This window comes from Bombina bombina, chromosome 4 (genome assembly GCF_027579735.1).
Source record: "Bombina bombina isolate aBomBom1 chromosome 4, aBomBom1.pri, whole genome shotgun sequence".
Taxonomy (NCBI): domain Eukaryota; kingdom Metazoa; phylum Chordata; class Amphibia; order Anura; family Bombinatoridae; genus Bombina; species Bombina bombina.
Window position 1 is genome coordinate 414,062,220 of NC_069502.1, and position 24,732 is coordinate 414,086,951.

Here is a 24,732-nt window from a genome sequence, read left to right on the forward strand (position 1 = left end):
AAATGTGTTATTAAAGACTTTATAAGTATTTTGTCTTGATGAAATATTGCCACAAATACTTAAGTAATAAGACTATATAATTCCATATACATTTATCTTCCTATCCACATTTTTGCCGCCCCAGAGATGCATAATTTGGAAAAAAAACAGTATTGCAAATTTGTAATTATCTATGTTATAATATTTTACACCTTCTAGGAAAAATCACATGTATGTATTTTTTAGGAGACTTGTTTGCGGACCAAATGCAATTGAAGTTGAAATTGTCCCAGTATGGAAACTACTTTTTAAAGAGGTGATTGATTTGCAGTGTTTTATTTCAAAATATTTTAGTCATTATTTATTTACCATTTCATTTTCATGATATTAATATTTTTTATAAGGTTGGTAACATTAACATGACATTGTAGTGTCTGATTATCTGATTCTTTTCTAACAATATATTATATCAAATGCATATAATATCATAATATTACATAATATAATATTGTGATTCATTATAAATTAATATTAAATATTGTGGTATACAGTGGGTAGAAGAATTCACCAAATATAACTCCATACATTTTATCATTTTATTTGCACTTCAAAATATTGGGGTCAATCACATCCTTATAAAAAGTTTATCTAATGATTTTTTTAAATCTTATGGAAATATTTGTAGATACAAAGGGCTAGATTACAAATGGTATGCTAATGATAGTAAAACTGATTTACCAGAGAATGGTTATCGTGACCAACATCCCTTTAGTGCAACCTATACTTTTGTGTATGTATATACTGTATGTCTATATATGTGTATACATGAGTATTTATGTGTTTATAGGTGTAAAAATAAATGTGCATGCATACATATATACAGTATATATACATATAAACACACACACACACATATGTATATATATATACTAGCGAAGAATACTGGAGGGTATTAAGCGCTAGGTAACCGCCTAAAAATAGTCACTATTAATTAGTCCTCTGTAGGCTGTGTTCCAGAGATTTAGTAAAGGTGAAAAGATATCCAATTAAGAATGTTAGATTTTAGAAAGTCGATGCAACATGTATACAATTGGTGTCGGTATAGAATGATTCCAGTGATACCCCTTCTTATATTGTACTCACAAGATGATACATCAATCAAATGAGGTAAGGATACTGCAGCGTGTTGATCACTGGCATTGTTTATTCCTGCGTGACAGAATTCCTCCACTGTTCACGATCTCACATTCCCGGCCTCACTGCTCCACAGTTCAATGGGCTCTTTTTTCCAATAAATTCAAACCTCCATGGATATGAGGTAACAAAGAAGCGATAATACAACAAAGTCGAAAGCACACAGTAGGAGCTACAAAAAGCTGCACCGGCTGGTTGCAGTTATTTCTCCATGGCATTTAGACAGACATCAAAGAGTCAATTTCGGCAATAAAAACTGGTGTATTTCTGCTTTACACCGTCACCTGACGCGTTTAAAAGGGATAGCAAAATCTGCACCTTCTTCCTCAAGTTCTCGCCATCTAGAGGGTGGGAGATTGCCTCCCCATGCTGATACATGAGTGAGCATGGCTGCGTCATGATATAGTTTTATGTTTGGGAGTCCTATACATCCTTTATCTAATGGTGCTTGGAGAATGTGGGCTGCAACTCTGGGTTTTTTGTTGTTTCATATGTAGGTGTTAAACACCGTCTGAAATTTAGTTATAGTGGACATAGTAACTGGGATAGGTATGCATCTAAATAGGTAAATCAGCTTGGGAAGGACCATCAGTTTAATCCCTGGCACTCTACCCAGCCAAGAGACCTCATTGTATACCCTAGATCTCAGGAGACATTCAATAAGTTTGAGGAGTGGGTGGTAATTATCATTAAGTGTGGCTGTGCTATCATGGGACAGAATGACTCTCAAGTGCTTACTGCCTCTCGTCGACCATTTAAAAGAAAAGAGTTTCTGAAGTTGTTTCTGCTCCCCAGAGTGGATGCCTATGAGGTATGCCTCAGTCTTTGCTATGTTTACATTATAATGAGAGAGGGTACCGAATCATTCAAGTAAAGTCATTAGATGTGGTAGGGATGAACAGGGATCAGTGAGAAATACTGTCAGATCATCGGCAAAGAGGGCCAACTTCTGTTCTGTGTCATGCAAAATTAAACCCTGTATGTCACTATTTCTTTTGATGGCAGTGGCTAACGGTTCAATACTTAAAGCAAATAGAATCAGGGACAGGGGACATCCTTGATGGGTGACATTTGAAATTGAGATTTTAAGGGAGCAAAGCCCTACCCCTCTTACCACGGCTGTTGGGGCCTCGTAAAAGGCTTGTATGGCAATACAGAAAAAGGATGGTAGGCCAAAAGCTAGCAAGATCTGGAACATATATTCCCACCTCACCCTATCAAATGCCTTCTCAGCATCAAAGGAGAAGGAGAGGAGGGGGATTTCCATGTCAGCTGCTGCCTTAAATATATTTAGTAGTCAGCGGGTGTTGTCAGGTCCCTGCCGACCTAGGACAAATCCCACTTACTCTTAATGTAATATTGTCGGGATATGTGTGGCAAGTCTATTTGCTAGAAGTTTGGCGTAAAGTTTCACATCAACATTTATGACTGATATTGGTCTGTAGCTTTCACATTTCGGATCCTTCCCTTCCTTGGGGATAGTAAGTATGCTAGCTTCTAGGTACTCGCTCATTACTTTACCCTTCTTGGCTACCTCCGAAAGAGACCCAACATACAGGGGAGGAGCTTGAGTGTGAAGGTCTTATAAAAGATAGGTGGGAAGCTGTCAGGGCCAGGGGCCTTATGGCTTTTGAGGTATTCTACTGCTAGTTTGAGTTCTTCAACAGAGAAGGGGCATTCCAAGTCAGATACTGAGCTGTCAGGGAGTTGTGGTATATCCAGGTCAGTTAGAAACTGTTGTATTGTGGGAAGGTCAGCTAGGGGTGACTCATTTGAGTCTTTTAGATTGTACAGATTCTTATAGTATGTTGCAAATACCTCTCCAGCCGAGACCCTGTTTTAATAGCTGGGATGCGTCGTTGTTGAGTCCTGTGTCTAAGTTTAGACCTATTGCTTTTATGATAGAATAATTGCTTAAGCTTATGCAAGTTAGCATCCCTCTCTTTTATTTATCTTGTCTCTAATAATGCCTATCTGTAGGGCTGTCTGATTGGTTGGGTTACTCTTATTAATCGATTCCAGAAGTCTAAGATTAGAGTACAGTTTGGCCAGGAGAAATTTAAACGTGCGTACTGCCCAAGCTGTTTTAGAAATAAAGCATCCTCTCATATATGCTTTGAATGTTGCCCAGACCACACCTAGGGTTGTGTCTCCTGTGTCATTAGTATGGAAGAATTCTTGGATAGTTTTTGAGATCTCAGGAATTTCCCCCTCTGTAAGGCATTGCTCGGGGAGTCTCCAGGCTGGGTGAGCGCCAGGGAGATGAAGCAAGGAGAATTCTGTGCTAACTAGGTCATGGTCAGACCACAAGCAAATGTTAGAACTAGGGGAGTGAAAGGAATCAAGGGACCAGGAATCACAAAACAAGAAATCTATTTGTGAATATGAGTTGTGGGTCTTTGAGAAGCAGGTGAAGTCTCTTTCGTTTGGGGAGAGACATCTCCATACATCGTAGAGATTATATTGGAAGATTAGTTTGCGAAAAACACTAGATAAATAGGTGGTATTACGATCAAATGAGAGGCCTTCAGGGGTCTTTTTATCCAGGTTGGGGTCCCAAACCATGTTTAGGTCCCCTCCCATAATTAGGTTCCCTCTCTTTACTTTTTCAACTCTTCCTATTAGGGAGCGTAGAAATGGGATCTGTTTGGTATTGGGTGTGTAAATGGAGACGAGAGTGCAAAGGATATCATTAAGTTTGCAAATCATAATGAGGTATCTGCCCTCTGGGTTACTTTCAGTGTATATAATGTTGCATGATACTGATCTGTGGACTAAGATTGCTACCCCTCTTTTTTTCTCTGTGTAAGGAGATGACACACATATCAGGAAATAAGTAGTGTTCTGCATGAACCTGGAATCTAATGGGTCTCCTGCAGAAATGCGAGGTTAATTTTATGGTGTTTCAAGTAATGGAGAAGAAGGCTACGCTTGGTCGGGGAATTTAGACCCTGTGTGTTTAGGGTAGCAATTTTAAGTGAAGGCACTGTGGGTGTTTGGTGATCCGTTCTCTGAAGTACTACTTTCCTAGTTGGGAAGGGGATAAAGGGGGGAAGGAATCTGGAGGAGATAGAGGAGGGTTAGAGAACAGGGGAGATGCTAGATAATATCAACAAATTAACTGTGGTGAAGTGACTCCACATACTATACTGAGCAGTATACAATTAATGTATCATCAAAGGTGAATCTAGAAAAAGAACATAAAAGTGCAAACTTGTCACTTTCAAAATGAGTGGACCCTAGGTTACCAGTCCCAGAGGACACAACTGATTATGTGTGTGGGGGGGGGGGGGGAGAGAATAGCATAAGAGATCTATGCCCCATCAGTCATATTAAAGGAGTTTTTCGTGTGAAAAGAAGCTCTATTAAGGTGTAAGTGTAATTTGGGTTAGAGTTATGCTCCTATGTTGAATGAAATGGTGTGATGTTATATGTATCATTGCAGAGGTGTAATTAGTGGGATGGAGAAGTGTCCTGCATTATAATATAATGTAAGGACATATCTGTAAATAAAGAAACCCTTAGCATGGAAGACATAGTTAACCATAGTCCCCTAACATGGAGGCTTACTTTTATACAATAATAACATTAGGCAGTGCAAAAAATCATATATAAATCGGTTTACAAGTTTCACAACTTCCTCGTTTGATCTCTAGTGAAGTGCTTACATGGTGTGTGGGTCTAGTATATACTATTGACCTGAAAGGTCTGCTGTCACTTTGGGACCTAGAAGATCTAGATCTGTTAGCCATGTAGTAGGTCAGTTAGGCTACTGCATTGTTGCATGGAGGGCTGTAATGGTAAAGGAAATATGACTACACTTATCTATTATTATAGAGAGAGCTGTAGTTCTAGGTGTCTAACAGTCATTCCAATTATACATTGGGCCTATGAGGTGCTTCACGTTAGCATATATAAGGTAGATCTTATTCATAATTCTTCGTACCAATGAGGCCCAGTTGTGTATAGGGACTTAGCGTAACTGTGAGTATATACAGAGTGTACAATCAGCTAAGGGTATGTTCTCTGTCTTGTATAAATTTATGTGTGAGGTAAGCCTAAACCATTTATGAACTACAGCATGGGACAAACATAAAACAATCAGTCATTAAACCTTTAAATAATACACAACAATAAAACAGCTTTATAAGTTCTCAAGGTCTCATATGTCTTCATAAACAGATCTCCTCACTTGTCGGTTGTATGGCGTCTGTTCAGCTGCATATACTGAGGATTAGTCCTTTTAAAGAAGGGAGAAGGTCTTTCACAGGTAAAGTACTTAGAGGATAGTTCTCATCCGACTAGATGATAGGTTATCTGGTTATATGCTAAGTAGGTGTAGGGAGTAAATCATCTAGAAGATGACGCAGGACCTTTCATAAAAGACTTATTCTTGATTACAATTCCCATTCAGTTAAAGGAAGAGTAAGGAAGATCTGGTTTCAGTCTGTGGAGATGGAGGCATGTTCGGTAGTGGTTTGTCTCTTCTTGTTGTAGGACGTTCTCTGGGTCAGTGGCTGCCATTCTCTTGCGATGGCACATAGCTGCTGAGGTCTGGGTAAGTCTTCCTGGTCGGGAGGGGCTTCTGTCAGGAGCTCCCACCTCTGTAGAATATCTTTGGCTTGTTGAACTATTGAGGCTATGTATTGCTGGCCATTTTTAGTTATAAAAAGTCTCACAGGGAACCCGGACCGGTATTTAATGCCAATATCTCTTAGCACTTTGGTACAGAATTGAAAATTCCTCCTCAACTGAAGAGTGTGCGGTGACAAGTCTGAAAAAAATCTGTAGGTCCGAGAATCTGCCAGTCAGGGCTTATCTCCTTCTAGTGATCTTGAGCGCAGGGCCCTATGTGCTCTATCTATTAGAGTTTTGGTCTCACTGGTAGTCCCCAAAATGGATTTGAAGAATTCTTGGATAAAATCCCCTAAGTCCTGGGTCAGTACCGTCTCTGGAACTCCTCTGATCCTTATGTTGTTACGGCCTGACCTATCTTCTAGGTCCACCAGTTTATTTTCAAGATTAGAAATTTGTGATGCCAGATTCTGTAAAAAAGCTCAATAAGTTGGAGTGATTGATCATAAGATCTTCCTGTTTCCTCTTGAGCGTATCTGTTCTTTCTCCTATTTCTGATATATCTCTCTTAAAGGGACAGTAAACCTTAAAAATAATGTTAAATAATTCTGCACATAGTGCAGAATTATATAACATTATTTAAGTGCTATAGTTCTAAACGCCTTTTTTTCCCTTTTAATATGTAAAAATTATGGCGCTTTTACAGACCCGCTCTCTGCTCTCTGCTGAGCGGGTCTGTAATATTTAGTCAGCGCATCGGGCCAGCTGTATAGTCAGCACTAAGTGCAGCTCGCTCCTGCTCTGTCTGACAGCAGGAGCGAGCTTCACTTAATGTTATGGCGCGGTCCGGCCGGGCTGTGACTATACAGCTGGCCCGATGCGCTGACTAAATATTACAGACCCGCTCAGCAGAGAGCAGAGAGCCGAGAGCGGGTCTGTAAAAGCGCCATAATTTTTACATATTAAAAGGGAAAAAAGGCGTTTAGAACTATAGCACTTAAATAATGTTATATAATTCTGCACTATGTGCAGAATTATATAACATTATTTTTAAGGTTTACTGTCCCTTTAAGGTCGGCATGAGCTTTGTCAATTTTTTTTGAGAGGGAGTCTGTTTGCAGGTTAGATGAGACGTGGTGTTTTAATGTTGCATTCACCTGAGTATCAAGCAAAGTCACCTGGTCTTGACCCTCTTTATCCGAGGAGGTGTGAGTCAATGTGGCTGACTGGTGGAAGTGATCTGCCACAGTTCTCTTGGGAGTAGAGAAGCATTTCTGTTTTCTTTTGAAGGCATGAGATATTTTGATATGTTTGAGTTTCAAAGTAGGTAGGATTGGGAGAAGATAATCTTAGGTGGTTAATCCTTTATTTATTAAAGTATCCCAGAATGTTCTGACCAGATTTCCTTTAGAAGGAGCGTTATGTTAGATGGCTGACTGACTGATGGGGCTAGGACACTCCCTGTTTAGTTTTTACTTGTTTTCAGCTCTGTGGTCACTCCGTGGAATGGTCAAACCTCATGTGTTGTACCTGTTCTCACTTTTAGGGGTGTACCCCTATAGGGTGGTGGAAGGATGGGGAGCGTGAATGGTACTCACTAGGAGTGTGAAGACTGGTAGGGGTCAGATGGAACAAGTGTCAGACACTGGTTTAGGCAATTGTTAGAAGGCAAGCAGTGGAATGTAACCCCTAGGGTTCGTGAGTCGGATCAGGCACACAAGTCGGTATTCATTTTGTATGTGAGCGGTATTCTTTGAAAATGTAACACCCAGTTTTTATGCAGAGTTATGTTGAAAGCTCTGCTTAGTCTACAGAAAAGCAGGGATGGGTGTAGCAGAGCGGATCAAAGGCCTTTTGGAAGTGTGAGAGCTCTATTGATGTGTTACGGCTTAACTAACTGTGGGCTGTGGGCCTTAACCCTGCAATGTCTTATGGGTAGGTTTCTCTCAGAGATAGTCACAATTATGTTGCAAGTGGGTCAGTTCTAAATTGTACACCCGGCTGCCCAATATGTATGAGTTTCCCCAAATGTAAGGTCCTCACTAGAGTCTCTTTTGCGGCCTACCGCTTCTGATAGGGGAAGACAAGATGGCGTCTTTTCATGCCACTAGTAAGTGTGTATGAGGCCTACCTTGTCGTATCGGGTGCGGGCTGTGGCACAGTTAAGCAGGTACCTCTTAGTCTGGGTATTGCTTCCAGTAAGTACCTGCCGACTGCAAGGGTATTTCTGATTGTTGCAGATCTTCTTAGCAGAGTTCTTTTCTGTTGTCTTGTTGGCTCTTGGGTGTTCCGGCCGTCCGGCTCTAATGTGTTCAGACACCGCTCCAACTAGCACTAGTTCCCAGATCCAGAGCTGAGCCCCGACCCTCCGGACTAGGAAGCAGCAGTAAGTTCTGGATTTTCTTTTAGGCGCCTAGGTAATAATTGCAGCCTGCCTTTCTGTAATGCTGGGCCGCGTTGTCCTGGTGTTATGGTGCGGCTATGCAGAGCAGGGAAAAAAGCTCGTCCCCCAGGCTAAAGGTCTCAATCTCCTTATATAAGGAATGTAGCAGGAGCTGTAGTAAAATAATGAAGAAATCTCCTTTTTTCTGTTGTTATTGAGTATATGTATAACGGAGCTCCTCACAGATGTATTGGTTCACTCTGACAGTTAACTCCGCCCCCTAGCTATGATTTTTACTTTGCACTTTCAATATGATTTTTAAACAGCTTTTTTATAGAGCACTATATATTGTATTGCATTTGCCTCTCCTTCTCTTACAGAATTGTAGGTTATGCTCCTTAGCAAGATACACAGCTCTGAATGTAAAATTTGTTTTTCGAGAATTCTATAAAGGACCTTGTAGCATTGACAAATCTTTTTAGGTAATCTTAACTGATTGGAGACCTTAGAAAACACTCGGCTAGATTACGAGTTGTGCGTTAGGGTTAAAAAGCAGCGTTGAGAGGTCCCAACGCTGCTTTTTAACGCCCGCTGGTATTACGAGTCTTGCAGGTACAGGCTCACCGCTCCCTTTTTTGGCCAGACTCGGAAATACCGCAAATCCACTTACGTCAATTGCGTATCCTATATTTTCAATGGGACTTGCATAACGCCGGTATTACGAGTCTAACCAAAAGTGAGCGGTACAGCCTCTCCTGTCAAGACTGATACCGCATTTAAAAGTCAGAGTTTTACACTACAATGCCGTAGCATAAAACTCTTAACTAAAGTGCTAAAAAGTACACTAACACCCATAAACTACCTATTAACCCCTAAACTGAGGCCCCCCACATCGCAAACACTAAAATAAAATTATTAACCCCTAATCTGCCAAACCGGACATCGCCGCCACTATAATAAACATATTAACTCCTAAACCGCTGCACTCCCGCATCGCAAACACTAGTTAAATATTATTAACCCCTAATCTGCCTGCCCTAACATCGCTGACACCTACCTACATTTATTAACCCCTAATCTGCCGTCCCCAACGTCGCTGCCACTATATTAAATGTATTAACCCCTAAACCTAAGTCTAACTCTAAACCTAACCACCCCTAACTGAAATATAATTTTAATAAATCTAAATAAAATTACTATCATTAACTAAATAATTCCTATTTAAAACTTAAATACTTATCTGTAAAATAAACCCTAAGATAGCTACAATATAACTTATAGTTACATTGTATCTAGCTTAGGGTTTATTTTTATTTTACAGGCAAGTTTGTATTTATTTTAACTAGGTACAATAGTTATTAAATAGTTATTAACTATTTTATAACTACCTAGTTAAAATAAAGACAAATTTACCTGTAAAATAAAACCTAACCTATGTTACAATTACACCTAACACTACACTATAATTAAATTAATTACCTAAACTAAATACAATTAATTACAATTTAAATAAATTATCTAAAGTACGAAAAAAAAAACCCACTAAATTACTGAAAATAATAAAATAATTACAAGAATTTTAAACTAATTACACCTACTCTAATCCCCCTAACAAAATAAAAAAGCACCCTAAAATAAAAAAACCCTACCCTACACTAAATTACAAATAGCCCTTAAAAGGGCCTTTTTTGGGGCATTGCCCCAAAGTAATCAGCTCTTTTACCTGTAAAAAAAAGTACAACCCCCCCTACATTAAAAACCACCACCCACACAACCAACCCTACTCTAAAACCCACCCAATCCCCCCTTAAAAAAAACTAACACTAACCCCTTGAAGATCACCCTACCTTGAGAAATCTTCACCCAATCGGGCCGAAGTACTCCACGAAGCCAGCAGAAGTGGTCCTCCAGACGGGCAGAAGAGGTCCTCCAGACGGGCAGAAGTCTTCATCCAGGCGGCATCATCTATCTTCATCCATCCGGTGCGGAGCGGCTCCATCTTCAAGACATCCGACGCGGAGCATTATCTTCAAACGACGGCCGACTGAAGAATGAAGGTTCCTTTAAATGATGTCATCCAAGATGGCCTCCCTTCAATTCCGATTGGCTGATAGAATTCTGTCAGCCAATCGGAATTAAGGTAGAAAAAAATCCTATTGGCTTGGATGACGTCATTTAAAGGAACCTTCATTCTTCAGTCGGCCGTCATTTGAAGAGGATGCTCCGCGTCGGATGTCTTGAAGATGGAGCCACTCTGCGCCGGATGGATGAAGATAGAAGATGCCGCCTGGATGAAGACTTCTGCCCGTCTGGAGGACCTCTTCTGCCCATCTGGAGGACCACTTCTGCCCGTCTGGAGGACCACTTCTGCCGGCTTCGTGGAGGACTTCGGCCCGGTTGGGTGAAGACTTCTCAAGGTAGGGTGATCTTCAAGGGGTTAGTGTTAGGTTTTTTAAGGGGGGATTGGGTGGGTTTTAGAGTAGGGTTGGTTGTGTGGGTGGTGGGTTTTAATGTTGGGGGGTTGTAATTTTTTTTTACAGGTAAAAGAGCTGATTACTTTGGGGCAATGCCCCGCAAAAGGCCCTTTTAAGGGCTATTTGTAATTTAGTGTAGGGTAGGGTTTTTTTTTTATTTTGGGGGGCTTTTTTATTTTGTTATGGGGATTAGAGTAGGTGTAATTAGTTTAAAATTCTTGTAATTATTTTATTATTTTCTGTAATTTAGTGGGGTTTTTTCATACTTTAGATAATTTATTTAAATTGTAATTAATTGTATTTAGTTTAGGTAATTAATTTAATTATAGTGTAGTTTTAGGTGTAATTGTAACATAGGTTAGGTTTTATTTTACAGATAAATTTGTATTTATTTTAACTAGGTAGTTATTAAATAGTTAATAACTATTTAATAACTATTGTACCTAGTTAAAATAAATACAAACTTGCCTGTAAAATAAAAAATAAACCCTAAGCTAGATACAATGTAACTATTAGTTATATTGTAGCTAGCTTATGGTTTATTTTATAGGTAAGTATTTCGTTTAAAATAGGAATGATTTAGTTAATGATAGTAATTTTATTTAGATTTATTAAAATTATATTTCAGTTAGGGGGTGTTAGGTTAGGGGGTTAATAAGTGTAAGATTAGGGGTGTTTAGACTCAGGGTTCATGTTAGGGTGTTAGGTGTAGACATAAAATGTATTTCCCCATAGGAATCAATGGGGCTGCGTTAGGAGCTTTACGCTGCTTTTTTGCAGATGTTAGGTTTTTTTTCAGCCGGCTCTCCCCCTTTGATTCCTATGGGGAAATCGTGCATCTTGAGGTGAGATGTGAAATGTGGAGCTAAATTTTGCTCTTCACTCACTTTTTTGCGGTTAACGCCGGGTTTGTAAAAACCCGTAATACCAGCGCTGTCTGCAAGTGAGCGGTGAGGGAAAAGTGCTCGTTAGCACCGCACCCCTTTTAACGCAAAACTCGTAATCTAGGTGACAGTGTTTAGTCCATGCTTTTTTTTATCGAGTGTCTAATAAACAGGCATTTTAGGAAGTGTTGGTTTGAGTCTATGATTGTTCATTTGTTCTTTAACTTCAAAGGAGTCTACCAATGCTTATAGGTCACCCTATTGCTGCAACACTGTTTGGAAACTTTCCTATAACAGTAGAGAGTGTACTGCTTTCATATTTAATCCAGAGGATTACTTTAATTACCTGAATTAACCTCAGTATTAAAGTCAGCAGTCAGTAAGGAAATAACTGTGATAAAAGCATGCAAATAAAAATGAAGCATATTACAGGTCAATAGACAATAGACAAAAGATCACAGCGCCAAAGTGGCTACTGGATAGAGATACCAATGATTGGATCAGCGGAACTAGGGACCAGCAGGGCTCTGTGGGTCAAGAGTGATACGTCTACTATTTGTTTAACCCTTTTACAGATTACAGCATGCACGTTTTCTACTATAATTGCCCTTTAATTGATCATGATATGAAATGCTTTGTAATTATACCATATTTTTATGTTTCTCACATTTCTATATTTCCATCACTTTCTTTCCCTACCATCCAATATTATTTTGTCCCCTTCATAAAACTTTAGACTCTACTTACAGCCATTTTTTCTCTGTTCCCATTCATCTCCTTGTTGTAGCCTTTCCCTTTTCACACTACCATGAACTCAGTGATGTGCATCTTCCTATAGATCTGTACCGCAATTTGACATATTCTCATGCATGAAAATAGGAATAGATATAGCGAAATAAAAATGCTGATGTTTACTGCATAATCATACAAATAAACCCACAATAAATAGTAACTGTTAATATTCACTTTAAAATTATAAGTCTGATTTTCTTTATTCATTTTCTCCTGCAGATATTAAATCCTTTCTATCTTTTTCAAGCCGCCAGCCTTAGCTTGTGGTTGGCTGAAGGATACATTGAATATTCCATATTAATTATTGTAATAACATTGATTTCTATCGCCTTGACTGTGTATGATCTCAGAAAGGTATGGTTGGTTATTTCACTTCTCGTTTTTAATGTAAGCTACACCCTTGATAAAATATTAGAGGGTCATGAAACTCAACATTTTACTTTTATGGTTCAGATAGACCGCTGGTTTTCAAACCTCTCCTCAAGCCTCCCCAACAGGCCAGGTTTTCAGGATTACCTTGGATGAGCTGATTACTAATCAGCTGATTGTTTCACCTGTGCTCTAGTTCAGATTTACTCAAAACCTGGCCTGTTAGGGAGGCCTGAGGGCAGGTTTGAAAACCAGTGAGATAGAGTGTACAATGGTCAAGTTTACTTTGCTTTCTTGGTGTTGTTCGATGAAAATCCAGTACGTAGTCTCAGGAGCATATATGTGCCTGGAGCATTATTGGGCAGCAATTTTGCAACAATGCTAGGCATGTGCATTTGGCAGTTTGGTTAGGAAGGCGAACAATTAGGGTATTTGGCTCTTTTTGGAGCCGGATTTCTTCTTGTGAAAGTGCCACACACTAAGATCTGGATTTAAACAGATCTGAGTTTGCTGCACTTTCACAAGTAGAAATATGGCTCCGAAAAGAGCCTGAATGCCGTATTTGGTAGCTAAGGAAAGTTCTGAATGCACATGCCTACTTTTAACAATATTATACATTTTGGAAACACAGTGCTCAAAAAAATTCTTGCAATACTGCTGTCATTTATTTTTACAGACACATGCACAATATCTACCTTGGTATACTCTTCAACAAAGAATACCATGGGCACAAGATACATTTGATAATAGTACGTTTTTTTAAAAAATTGTATGTTCTATCTTAATCACGAAAGAAAAAAAAATGGTTTTGTTTAATTAAAATATTTTCATTTAGATAATATCTGTGTTTACATTTTGATGGAAGCTGATTTGCCCGTATGTCACTAAAACAGCTAATTTATTCTTCTTCTCTGCATACAATCTTACAAACAAGTGACTGGAATGAGCTTTGTGCAAACTGCAGGCAATCCAAATATTAATATTGATGCTTCTGAAAGGTGATGGGAGGTCACAGTTAGGGTTAAGAGCATGGACAATTATAGGTAACTGCAGTGAGAGGAAGTTGTGGTTAGGGTTAATTGTGCTGCCAGGGCCAGATAAGTGGCAGGTAGGGTTAAAATGTGGATGGGAGCTGACAGCCGGGGTTTAAGTGTGGTGGTAGGGTTGCAGTTAGAGTTAACATACTGTAATCTGGTATCTATCTTATATAGGTAACAGGGCCATAGCAGCTAAGATATATATGGCATGCAATCATTTTATTATAGCAGTGACAGTGTAATCATTCACTAACTATGAACTACTGTGAGAATTCTATTGCTGCTAGATGTTATTAATAGTGACTCAATTATAAAGACTTGCATGGGATCTAAACCTATGTTCCAACTAGCAATCAACCTATCACAAGAAGCTGAACTAGTTAACTGACTTTGAAGGGCCTGGAATAAAACACCTGTTGTGTACCAAGTCTGTTTTTGCAACAACAAAAAAAAAGAAAAAAGAAAAAAAACTCCCTTTATTTCCTGATATCATATAATTTTTTTTTTTTGTAATAAATTTTTTATTGAGGTTGTGAAGAAAATACAATGTTAATGAAATGCCATGCAATCAAAATAACTGGGTGATTAACATACAAAAAGTTGTTGAATAATACAGAGACATTACATTAGATCTGTGTGGGCACCTGCCTTGAACCTCCATTTTTATATTATTTGCTAGAATGTGGTCCTCTATGCAAAGGAGGAGTTACTTTTGAACCCCCAAAGAGCTTATGGACGTAGGTAGAGGAAATTGGCATTTGAAGAGACCACTTTTGGGCCTAGTGGTTGGGATAGCAAGATAGGGAATGTCAGCAGGATAAAACTGCTTTAAAGAGATGAAAGAGAGGGAGGGGTAAAAGGTGAGAAAAGGGAAAAAGAAGGATTGGAGGGGGAGATGGGCTCTTGTTAGAGGCATGTGTTGTCTAGTATTAAGGGAGTGTCAGGAAAGTAGAAGTTAGGAGGGACATCATTAAGTAGGGGAAATTATGAATGGCACCTCATAGGATTAATAGATAAAGGAGTTTTGGTGCACGAGACATTCATAGAAAGGCTATTAGTTATGTCTAGGGTTTAGGTCTTAAATGGTTCAACAAAGAGAATAAAGTGTTTCTTATATGTATCTAGATAATTAATGCCTTATTTGTACAGTGCTCCAGGAGTTACTATATCTATGTTGCTCCTTCTTCTCAGGAGAATATGTGGGAATAACTTCTGGGAAGCGTGTCACTTTTACAACAGGGGTAATATGAACAGCAGTAATAAATACCTATAATACTTTGTAGAGATGTAGACATGCTATGAGAAAAATAAAATCCTTTACAGAGTAGTCCCATACTGGGGAGCATATGAGGTAATAGATAGGAGTGTTTATAGGGTATTCCCCGTAACATTAGGGTAGAACTGAGTGAAAATAAAACTATGTATAAGCTTAGGTGGAGCAACAGTATTCTCATGAGATAAGGAGAATAAATGATTCAGCTCTGCGTGTCTTAATTTTCAATAGTTCAAACTGATGGGGGACAAAGTCAAATTGGCCTTTGAAATAAGTGCGTCTCCTCCTCATAACAGATGTTAAACAGGCCATGTAGACATGTATGAGGGAGAAGCTGTCCTGTTTATCCTATTCCCAGTCTGAGGTCTGAGAACACAGCGGCCATTGCAGGCTTCTGACTTGTGACATATCTGTTGCGGCCCGAGTGAGGTTTCTGGGGCTTTTGGATAAGATCTTTGAACCCCTGCGGCCTGTTCATGTACGGGACATTCTCTCTGTCTTCCGCCTTCCACTTGACTTTAGATAAGGGTTTGCAGTAGGTGGTAGGTCTAGCGACTGTAGTAAGATTGTGTATGTACCAAGGCTTGCTGAGTTGTCGTTGCTTGGTCTCCAGCGGGAACTGAATAGCACAGTGAGATCCCTCTACCGAAGGCCTAGGTGTAGGCTGCTGTACGGTGGAAAGTTGCGTCGGCGCAAGCGGTGGTGCTGTGTCTAACAGGGATCCCCAACAAGACCTTGGCGCAGTATAGGCGGCAGCACTGTCAGACTGAGTGGGGACCTGAGGGTCCGGTATGCTGTGCTGGGTGCGTGTCTCAGCTTTCAGTGTCTCTGTTGTAATGGTTGCGCTGCAGTTCTCCGGGTGCAAGGAGAGTAGTAAATATTCAAAGCACCTGTCCATCTCCCGCCCAAAGGCTGCTAGCCGATCCGCAATTTCTGTGGGCAAAGGGTTTCTCTCCATCAGGCAGAGGTTACAAAGTCCCTGTTGTTCCCGGTAGCTGTCAGAGGTGATGTTGTAGGATGGACTGCGCCCCAAGATGGCGCCTGTAGTGTAAGCACAGTGCTGTTCTCTGTGAATAAATGTCGCTGAATATGGCACTGTAGCTGCCTCCTGTGTCTCCTTAACTGATTTAGGTGCTTTGCCTCATGTGCTGTTCTCGATCAGTGTGTAGATACCTGCTCTGAGCGGTCAATAAGATAAAAATCTATAAGTTATAGCCGGAGCTCATGTAGAGTGCGACCGCTCAGATGCAGGGCTGTCTCCGCCCCCCGATATCATATAATTTTATCTCACTGACCTTCACTTTTTCTTAAATAGAATCCTTCAGAAACACATATTTTAAATACATAGAAGTCATTAGTAGAACAGAACAAATGTGTTTTTTTGTTTTTGTTTATATATTTTTAATTTATATTACCATATGGCCTATTCTTCCCTCAGTTTTCAGGATAATAACACTATTTTAATTCTACCTGTCCCTCTGTCATTAATTATTCCCTTATGGTAAACTGCATAAACTCTGCATCAGAATGTGCTAACCCTCCCAGATAATCCTGTACTGACCCAATTCTATTACTGCCCTGACTTCAACCCATCACCTAACCCCACACACAGACCATAGGGCCACACCCCAAACCTTTTAAGTCCTGGGATTTGTTTTTAGAAAATTTAAGTGGTATACCTTGCAATAAAAGGTAATGAAAGTCTACATTAAACATTTAGGTTTCAGATAAACAGTACAATTATAAACAAAAAAAAAACAAAAAAAACACATGATATTAAATCTATTTTGTTTTTATGATGTCCTTTGTTAAAATGTATCTCTTTTCAACTAAATCATATCTAAGTAGGCTAAAGAGTGGACTTGTCTTGAGGACTATATGGCACCAGTGTTTGTAGCAATGTTATGCATACAGTGCCAAATATGATATGCATGATGCTGACTTATGTCAGTGCACTCTCACTGAAAAGAGCTGCCTTTCATCAAAGAATACTAACTCTATAAAAGATTTAGAAGTAAATTAGTTTGTTTTATTTTATTATACACTCTGTCATACACTCTGTAATACACTATGTCATATACTCTGTCATACACTCTGTCATACACTATGTCATATACTCTGTCATACACTCTGTCATACACTCTGTCATACACTCTGTAATACACTATGTCATATACTCTGTCATACACTCTGTCATACACTATGTCATATACTCTGTCATACACTCTGTCATACACTCTGTCATACACTCTGTAATACACTCTGTCATACACTCTGTCATATACTCTGTCATACACTCTGTCATACACTCTGTCATACACTCTGCCATATACTCTATCATACACGATTTCATACACTCTGTCATACACTCTGCCATATCCTCTATCATACACTATTTCATACACTCTGTCATACACTCTGTCATATCCTCTATCATACACTATTTCATACACTCTGTCATACACTCTGTCATACACTCTGTCATATCCTCTATCATACACTATTTCATACACTCTGTCATACACTTTATCATACACTCTGTCATATACTCTGTCATACACTCTGTAATACACTCTGCCATATCCTCTATCATACACTATTTCATACACTCTGTCATACACTCTGTCATATCCTCTATCATACACTATTTCATACACTCTGTCATACACTCTGTCATACACTCTGTCATACACTCTGTAATACACTCTGTCATACACTCTGTCATACACTCTATCATACACTATTTCATACACTCTGTCATACACTCTGTCATATCCTCTATCATACACTATTTCATACACTCTGTCATACACTCTGTCATACACTCTGTCATATCCTCTATCATACACTATTTCATACACTCTGTCATACACTCTGTCATACACTCTGTAATACACTCTCTCATACACTCTGCCATATCCTCTATCATACACTATTTCATACACTCTGTCATACACTCTGTCATATACTCTGTCATACACTCTGTCATATCCTCTATCATACAATATTTCATACACTCTGTCATACACTCTGTCATACACTCTGTAATACACTCTGCCATATCCTCTATCATACACTATTTCATACACTCTGTCATACACTCTGTCATACACTCTGTCATACACTCTATCATACACTCTGTCATACACTCTGTCATACACTCTGTCATACACTCTGTCATGCAATCTATCATACACTCTGTCATACACTCTGTAATACACTCTATCATACACTCTATCATACACTCTGTCATACACTTTATCATACACTCTGTCATACACTCTGTCATATACTCTATCATACACTCTGTCATACACTCTGTAATACACTCTATCATACACTCTGTAATACACTCTGTCATACACTCTGCCATATACTCTATCATACACGATTTCATACACTCTGTCATACACTCTGCCATATCCTCTATCATACACTATTTCATACACTCTGTCATACACTCTGTCATATCCTCTATCATACACTATTTCATACACTCTGTCATACACTCTGTCATACACTCTGTCATATCCTCTATCATACACTATTTCATACACTCTGTCATACACTTTATCATACACTCTGTCATATACTCTGTCATACACTCTGTAATACACTCTGCCATATCCTCTATCATACACTATTTCATACACTCTGTCATACACTCTGTCATATCCTCTATCATACACTATTTCATACACTCTGTCATACACTCTGTCATACACTCTGTCATACACTCTGTAATACACTATTTCATACACTCTGTCATACACTCTGTCATACACTCTGTCATATCCTCTATCATACACTATTTCATACACTCTGTCATACACTCTGTCATACACTCTGTAATACACTCTCTCATACACTCTGCCATATCCTCTATCATACACTATTTCATACACTCTGTCATACACTCTGTCATATACTCTGTCATACACTCTGTCATATCCTCTATCATACAATATTTCATACACTCTGTCATACACTCTGTCATACACTCTGTAATACACTCTGCCATATCCTCTATCATACACTATTTCATACACTCTGTCATACACTCTGTCATACACTCTGTCATACACTCTATCATACACTCTGTCATACACTCTGTCATACACTCTGTAATACACTCTGTCATATACTCTGTCATACACTCTGTCATGCAATCTATCATACACTCTGTCATACACTCTGTAATACACTCTATCATACACTCTATCATACACTCTGTCATACACTTTATCATACACTCTGTCATACACTCTGTCATATACTCTATCATACACTCTGTCATACACTCTGTAATACACTCTATCATACACTCTGTAATACACTCTGCCATATCCTCTATCATACACTATTTCATACACTCTGTCATACACTCTGTCATACACTCTGTCATATCCTCTATCATACACTATTTCATACACTCTGTCATACACTCTGTCATACACTCTGTCATATCCTCTATCAAACACTATTTCATACACTCTGTCATACACTCTGTCATACACTCTGTCATATCCTCTATCATACAATATTTCATACACTCTGTCATACACTCTGTCATACACTCTGTAATACACTCTGCCATATCCTCTATCATACACTATTTCATACACTCTGTCATACACTCTGTCATACACTCTGTCATACACTCTATCATACACTCTGTCATACACTCTGTCATACACTCTGTAATACACTCTGTCATATACTCTGTCATACACTCTGTCATGCAATCTATCATACACTCTGTCATACACTCTGTAATACACTCTATCATACACTCTATCATACACTCTGTCATACACTTTATCATACACTCTGTCATACACTCTGTAATACACTCTATCATACACTCTGTAATACACTCTGCCATATCCTCTATCATACACTATTTCATACACTCTGTCATACACTCTGTCATACACTCTGTCATATCCTCTATCATACACTATTTCATACACTCTGTCATACACTCTGTCATACACTCTGTCATATCCTCTATCAAACACTATTTCATACACTCTGTCATACACTCTGTCATACACTCTGTCATACACTCTGTCATACACTCTGCCATATCCTCTATCATACACTATTTCATACACTCTGTCATACACTCTGTCATACACTCTGTCATATCCTCTATCATACACTATTTCATACACTCTGTCATACACTCTGTCATACACTCTGTCATTTCCTCTATCATACACTATTTCATACACTCTGTCATACACTCTGTCATACACTCTGTAATACACTCTGTCATACACTCTGTCATACACTCTGCCATATCCTCTATCATACACTATTTCATACACTCTGTCATACACTCTGTCATACACTCTGTCATACACTCTGTCATACACTCTGTCATATCCTCTATCATACACTATTTCATACACTCTGTCATACACTCTATCATACACTCTGCCATATCCTCTATCATACACTATTTCATACACTCTGTCATACACTCTGTCATACACTCTGTCATACACTCTGCCATATCCTCTATCATACACTATTTCATACACTCTGTAATACACTCTATCATACACTCTATCATACACTCTGTCATACACTTTATCATACACTCTGTCATACACTCTGTCATACACTCTGTCATATACTCTATCATACACTCTGTCATACACTCTGTAATACACTCTATCATACATTATGTCATACACTCTGTCATACACTCTGTCATACACTCTGTCATACACTCTATCATACACTTTATCATACACTCTATCATACACTCTGTCATACACTCTATTATACACTCTATCATACACCCTATCATACACTCTATCATACACCCTATCATACACCCTATCATACACTCTATCATACACCCTATCATACACTCTATCATGAAAGTTTGATTTTGACTTCCATATTCCATTCTGGAGCGTACACATGACGACCATTTATATATATACTAGTCCTAAAGCCTGTGTACACAGGCCATTTTTTGCAGTACAGCAGTTCCACCCCTTGCTCTCTCTCTATCCCCCCTCTATTTTGCTCTCTCTGCCCCCTCTCTTTTGCTCTCTCCCCCCTCTTCTGCCCTCTCTCTCCCCCTCTCTCTATTTTGCTCTCTCTCTCCCCTCTCTTTTGATCTCTCTCTCCCCCCTCTCTTTTGCTCTCTCTCTCCCCCTCTCTTTTCCTCCCTCTCTTTTGTGCTCTCCTTCTTTCTTCTGCTCTCTCTCTCCCCCTCTCTTTTGCTCTCTCTCCTCCTCTCTTTTGCTGTCTCTCTCCCTCTTTTGAACTCTCTATATCCCCCTCTTTTGCTCTCTCTCTCCCCCCTTTCTTTTGCTCTCCCCCCCCCTCTGTTTTGGTGTCTCTCTCCCCCTCTTTTGCTCTCTATCCCCTCTCTTTTGCTCTCTCTCTCCCCCCCTTTCTTTTGATTTCTCCCCCCCTCTTTTGCTGTTTCTCTCCCTCTCTTTTGCTGTCTCTCTCCCCCTCTATTTTTGCTCTATCTCTCCCCCCTCTTTTACTCTCTCCCCCCTTTTTTTGCTCTCTCCCCCCTCTCTTTTGCTGTCTCTCTCCCTCTCTTTTGATTTCTCTATCCCCCCTCTTTTGCTCTCTCTCTTTCCCCCCTATTTTTTGTTCTCACTATCCCCCCTCTTTTGCTTTCTCTATCCCCCATCTTTTGCTCTCTCTCTCCCCCCTCTCTTTTGCTATCTATATCCCCCCTCTTTTGCTCTCTCTATCCCCCCTCTTTTGCTCTCCCCCCCTTTCTTTTGCTCTCTCCCCTCTCTTTTGCTGTCTCTCTCCCCCTCTTTTGCTCTCTCTATTCCCCTCTTTTGCTCTCTCTATCACCCATCTTTTGCTCTCTTGCTCCCCCCTCTCTTTTGTTCTCCCTATCCCCCCTCTTTTGCTCTCTCTATCTTCATCTTTTGCTCTCTATCTCCCCCCTTTCTTTTGCTATCTCTATCCCCCCTCTTTTGCTCTCTCTCTCCCCCCTTTCTTTTGCTATCTCCCCCCTCTATTTTGCTGTCTCTTTCCCCCTCTTTTGCTCTCTCTAGCCCCCCTCTTTTGCTCTCTCTCTCCCCTTTCTTTTGCTCTCTTTCACCCCTCTCTTTTGCTGTTTCTCTCCCTCTCTTTTGCTGTTTCTCTCCCTCTCTTTTGCTGTCTCTCTCCCTCTCTCTTTTGTTCTCTCTCTCCCATCTCTTTTGTTCTCTCTCTTTCCCCCTCTCTTTTGCGCTCTCTCCGCTCTCTTTTGCTCTTTCTCTCTCCCCCTCTCTTTTTCTCTCTCTCCTCTCTTTTGCGCTCTCTCCCCCTATCTTCCCCCCTCTCTTTTCCCCCCTCTCTTTTGCTCTCTCTCCCCCTTTCTCCCCCTCTCTTTTGCTGTCTCTCTCCCTCTCTTTTGCTCTCTCTATCTCCCCTCTTTTGCTCTTTCTCTCACCCCTTTCTTTTGCTTTCCCTCCCCCCTCTCTTTTGCTGTCTCTCTCCCTCTCTTTTGCTCTCTCTATCCCACCTCTTTTGCTCTCTCTCTATCCCCCGTCTTTTGAGCTGTAGTTTTCATGGCCGCATGGCCCCGCTCCGGCCCCTCCCACGCCACACCCGACCCATTTGTGTCATGTCCGGCCCCGCCTACCACGTCTGTGTCATGTCCGGCCCAGCCCCCTGCCACGACTGGTTGGCCCCAGATGCCAGGAGGTTAGTCTGTTGAAGGTCAGGTGTGTTTGTCCTCGCACAGTCTCTACGGCACATGACAGCTTCGGACAAACACACTTGGCCTTTTATATTATAGGATATATATATATATATATATATATATATATATATATTGGATACACTGAACCCTGGTTGTTACAGTTACTTGAGGTGAGAGTGTAGGCCCTTCAGGACTGTATATATATATATATATATTTCTCCAACATTGGTGTGTCCGGTCCACGGCGTCATCCATTACTTGTGGGAAATGTTCTCCCCCACAGGGAAAGGCAAGGAGAGCACACAGCAAGAGCTGTCCATATAGCTCCCCCTCTGGCTCCGCCCCCCAGTCATTCTCCTTGCCGCTCTGAACAAGTAGCATCTACCACGGGGATGGCGAGGAGTTTGTGGTGTTAGTTGTAGTTTTTTATTCTTCTATCAAGAGTTTGTTATTTTAAAATAGTGCTGGCTTGTACTATTTACTCTATAACAGAAAAGTGATGAAGATTTCTGTTTAAGAGGGCTATGATTTTAGCACAAGTAACTAAAATCCATTACTGTTACCACGCAGGACTGTTGAAACAAGAGAACTTCAGTTGGGGGTAACAGTTTGCAGACTCATCTGCTTCAGGTATGACTAGTCTCCTTCTAACAACACAGGCTAATGCTAGATGACAGTCATTTTTCCCCTCAGGGAAAATGGTAAGCCATTTTTCTTTCACCTCAGCAAAAAAGATAACAGGCTTCTCCTTTTTGTTTTTTATGCTGGTAGACACTGTTAGGGGCTAAATCGATTGGTTTTTATTACAATATTATACCATTTGAAATATTTTATAAGCTCACATACACTTGGGAACGTTTTTTATTGATCTGGCTTGTTTTAGACACCTAAATCTAGTCAGGAAGGCCCCTTCACTCTAGTGTGCTGAGGGAGGAAGCCTCATTTTGGCACTTCAGCTGTGCAGTTGAATTTCAAGGCAGTGCATGCAGATTCATGTGAGAGGGTCCTGTGGTTCAGAAAGTGACTCCAAAAGGCTTTTTTTCTGTGAATGGTGACCCCTAAGGAAGGTAAAAAGCTGCAGCAAGGCTGTAGCTGGGATTGTGGTGTGTAAAAACGGTTAAATCCAACAATTAGCTCCGGTTTGCTTGTTTTAAGAGCTAGAGTCTCCATATTTGCTGTGCAATACTTTCTAAGCATTAAGACACTGGGGTCCAAATTTCAGAAAAATCGGATATTGCCTTCATAGTTTTTGTTTAAAATCGTTTTTATTGCATTGTTTGCCTGCCTAAATCTGTTTAACATGTCTGTTCCATCAGATAACCTATGTTCTGTGTGTATAGAGACAAATGTGGTTCCCCCTTCGAGTGTTTGTGATAATTGCGCCATAGCGTCCAAACAAAATCAGGACAGCTCTGTTATTTTTCATAATGTTGACCAAGATGATTTATCTAATGAAGGTAGTGGGGATAGCTCTACATCCTCTCCTTCTGTGTCTACAACAGCTTTGCCCACGCAGGCGACACCTAGCGCGTCAGTGCTTATTTCTATGCAACAATTATCAGCAGTAGTGGATAATTCTATAGCAAATCTTTTATCCAAACTGCCAGTTTTTCAGAGAAAGCGTGATTGTTCAGTTTTAAATACAGATAAAAAGGATGAACAATCAGACGCTGACGATGCCTTATCTATTTTACCCTCACATCAATCGGAATTGGCTGTGAGGGAAGGGCTGTCTGAGGGTGAAATTTCAGACTCAGGAAAAATTTCTCAACAGGCAGAACCTGATCTAGTGGCATTTAAGTTTAAGCTAGAACATCTTCGCGCTTTGCTTAAGGAGGTATTAGCTACTCTGGATGACTGTGATTCCATGGTAGTACCAGAGAAGTTGTGCAAATTGGACAAATTTTTAGAGGTCCCAGTGCACGACGACGCTTTTCCAATACCTAAGAGGGTAGCGAACATAGTGGAAAAGGAGTGGGAGAAGCCAGGTGTACCCTTTGCCCCACCTCCTATATTTAAGAAAATGTTTCCCATAGTAGACCCTAGAAGGGACGCATGGCAAACGGTCCCGAAGGTTGAGGGAGCTGTTTC

At 40.0% G+C, this 24,732-nt stretch overlaps 1 protein-coding gene across 1 annotated transcript in view; it reads left to right on the top strand.

Annotated features, from left to right (window-relative positions):
• Positions 1–24,732, top strand: part of LOC128657506 (probable cation-transporting ATPase 13A4) — a 118,575-nt gene that overhangs the window by 17,784 nt on the left and 76,059 nt on the right. The window contains exons 6-7 of the mRNA XM_053711873.1: positions 226–295; positions 12,501–12,635. Of these exons, the coding sequence (XP_053567848.1) occupies positions 226–295; positions 12,501–12,635 (205 nt within the window). The remainder of the gene's footprint in view (positions 1–225; positions 296–12,500; positions 12,636–24,732) is intronic.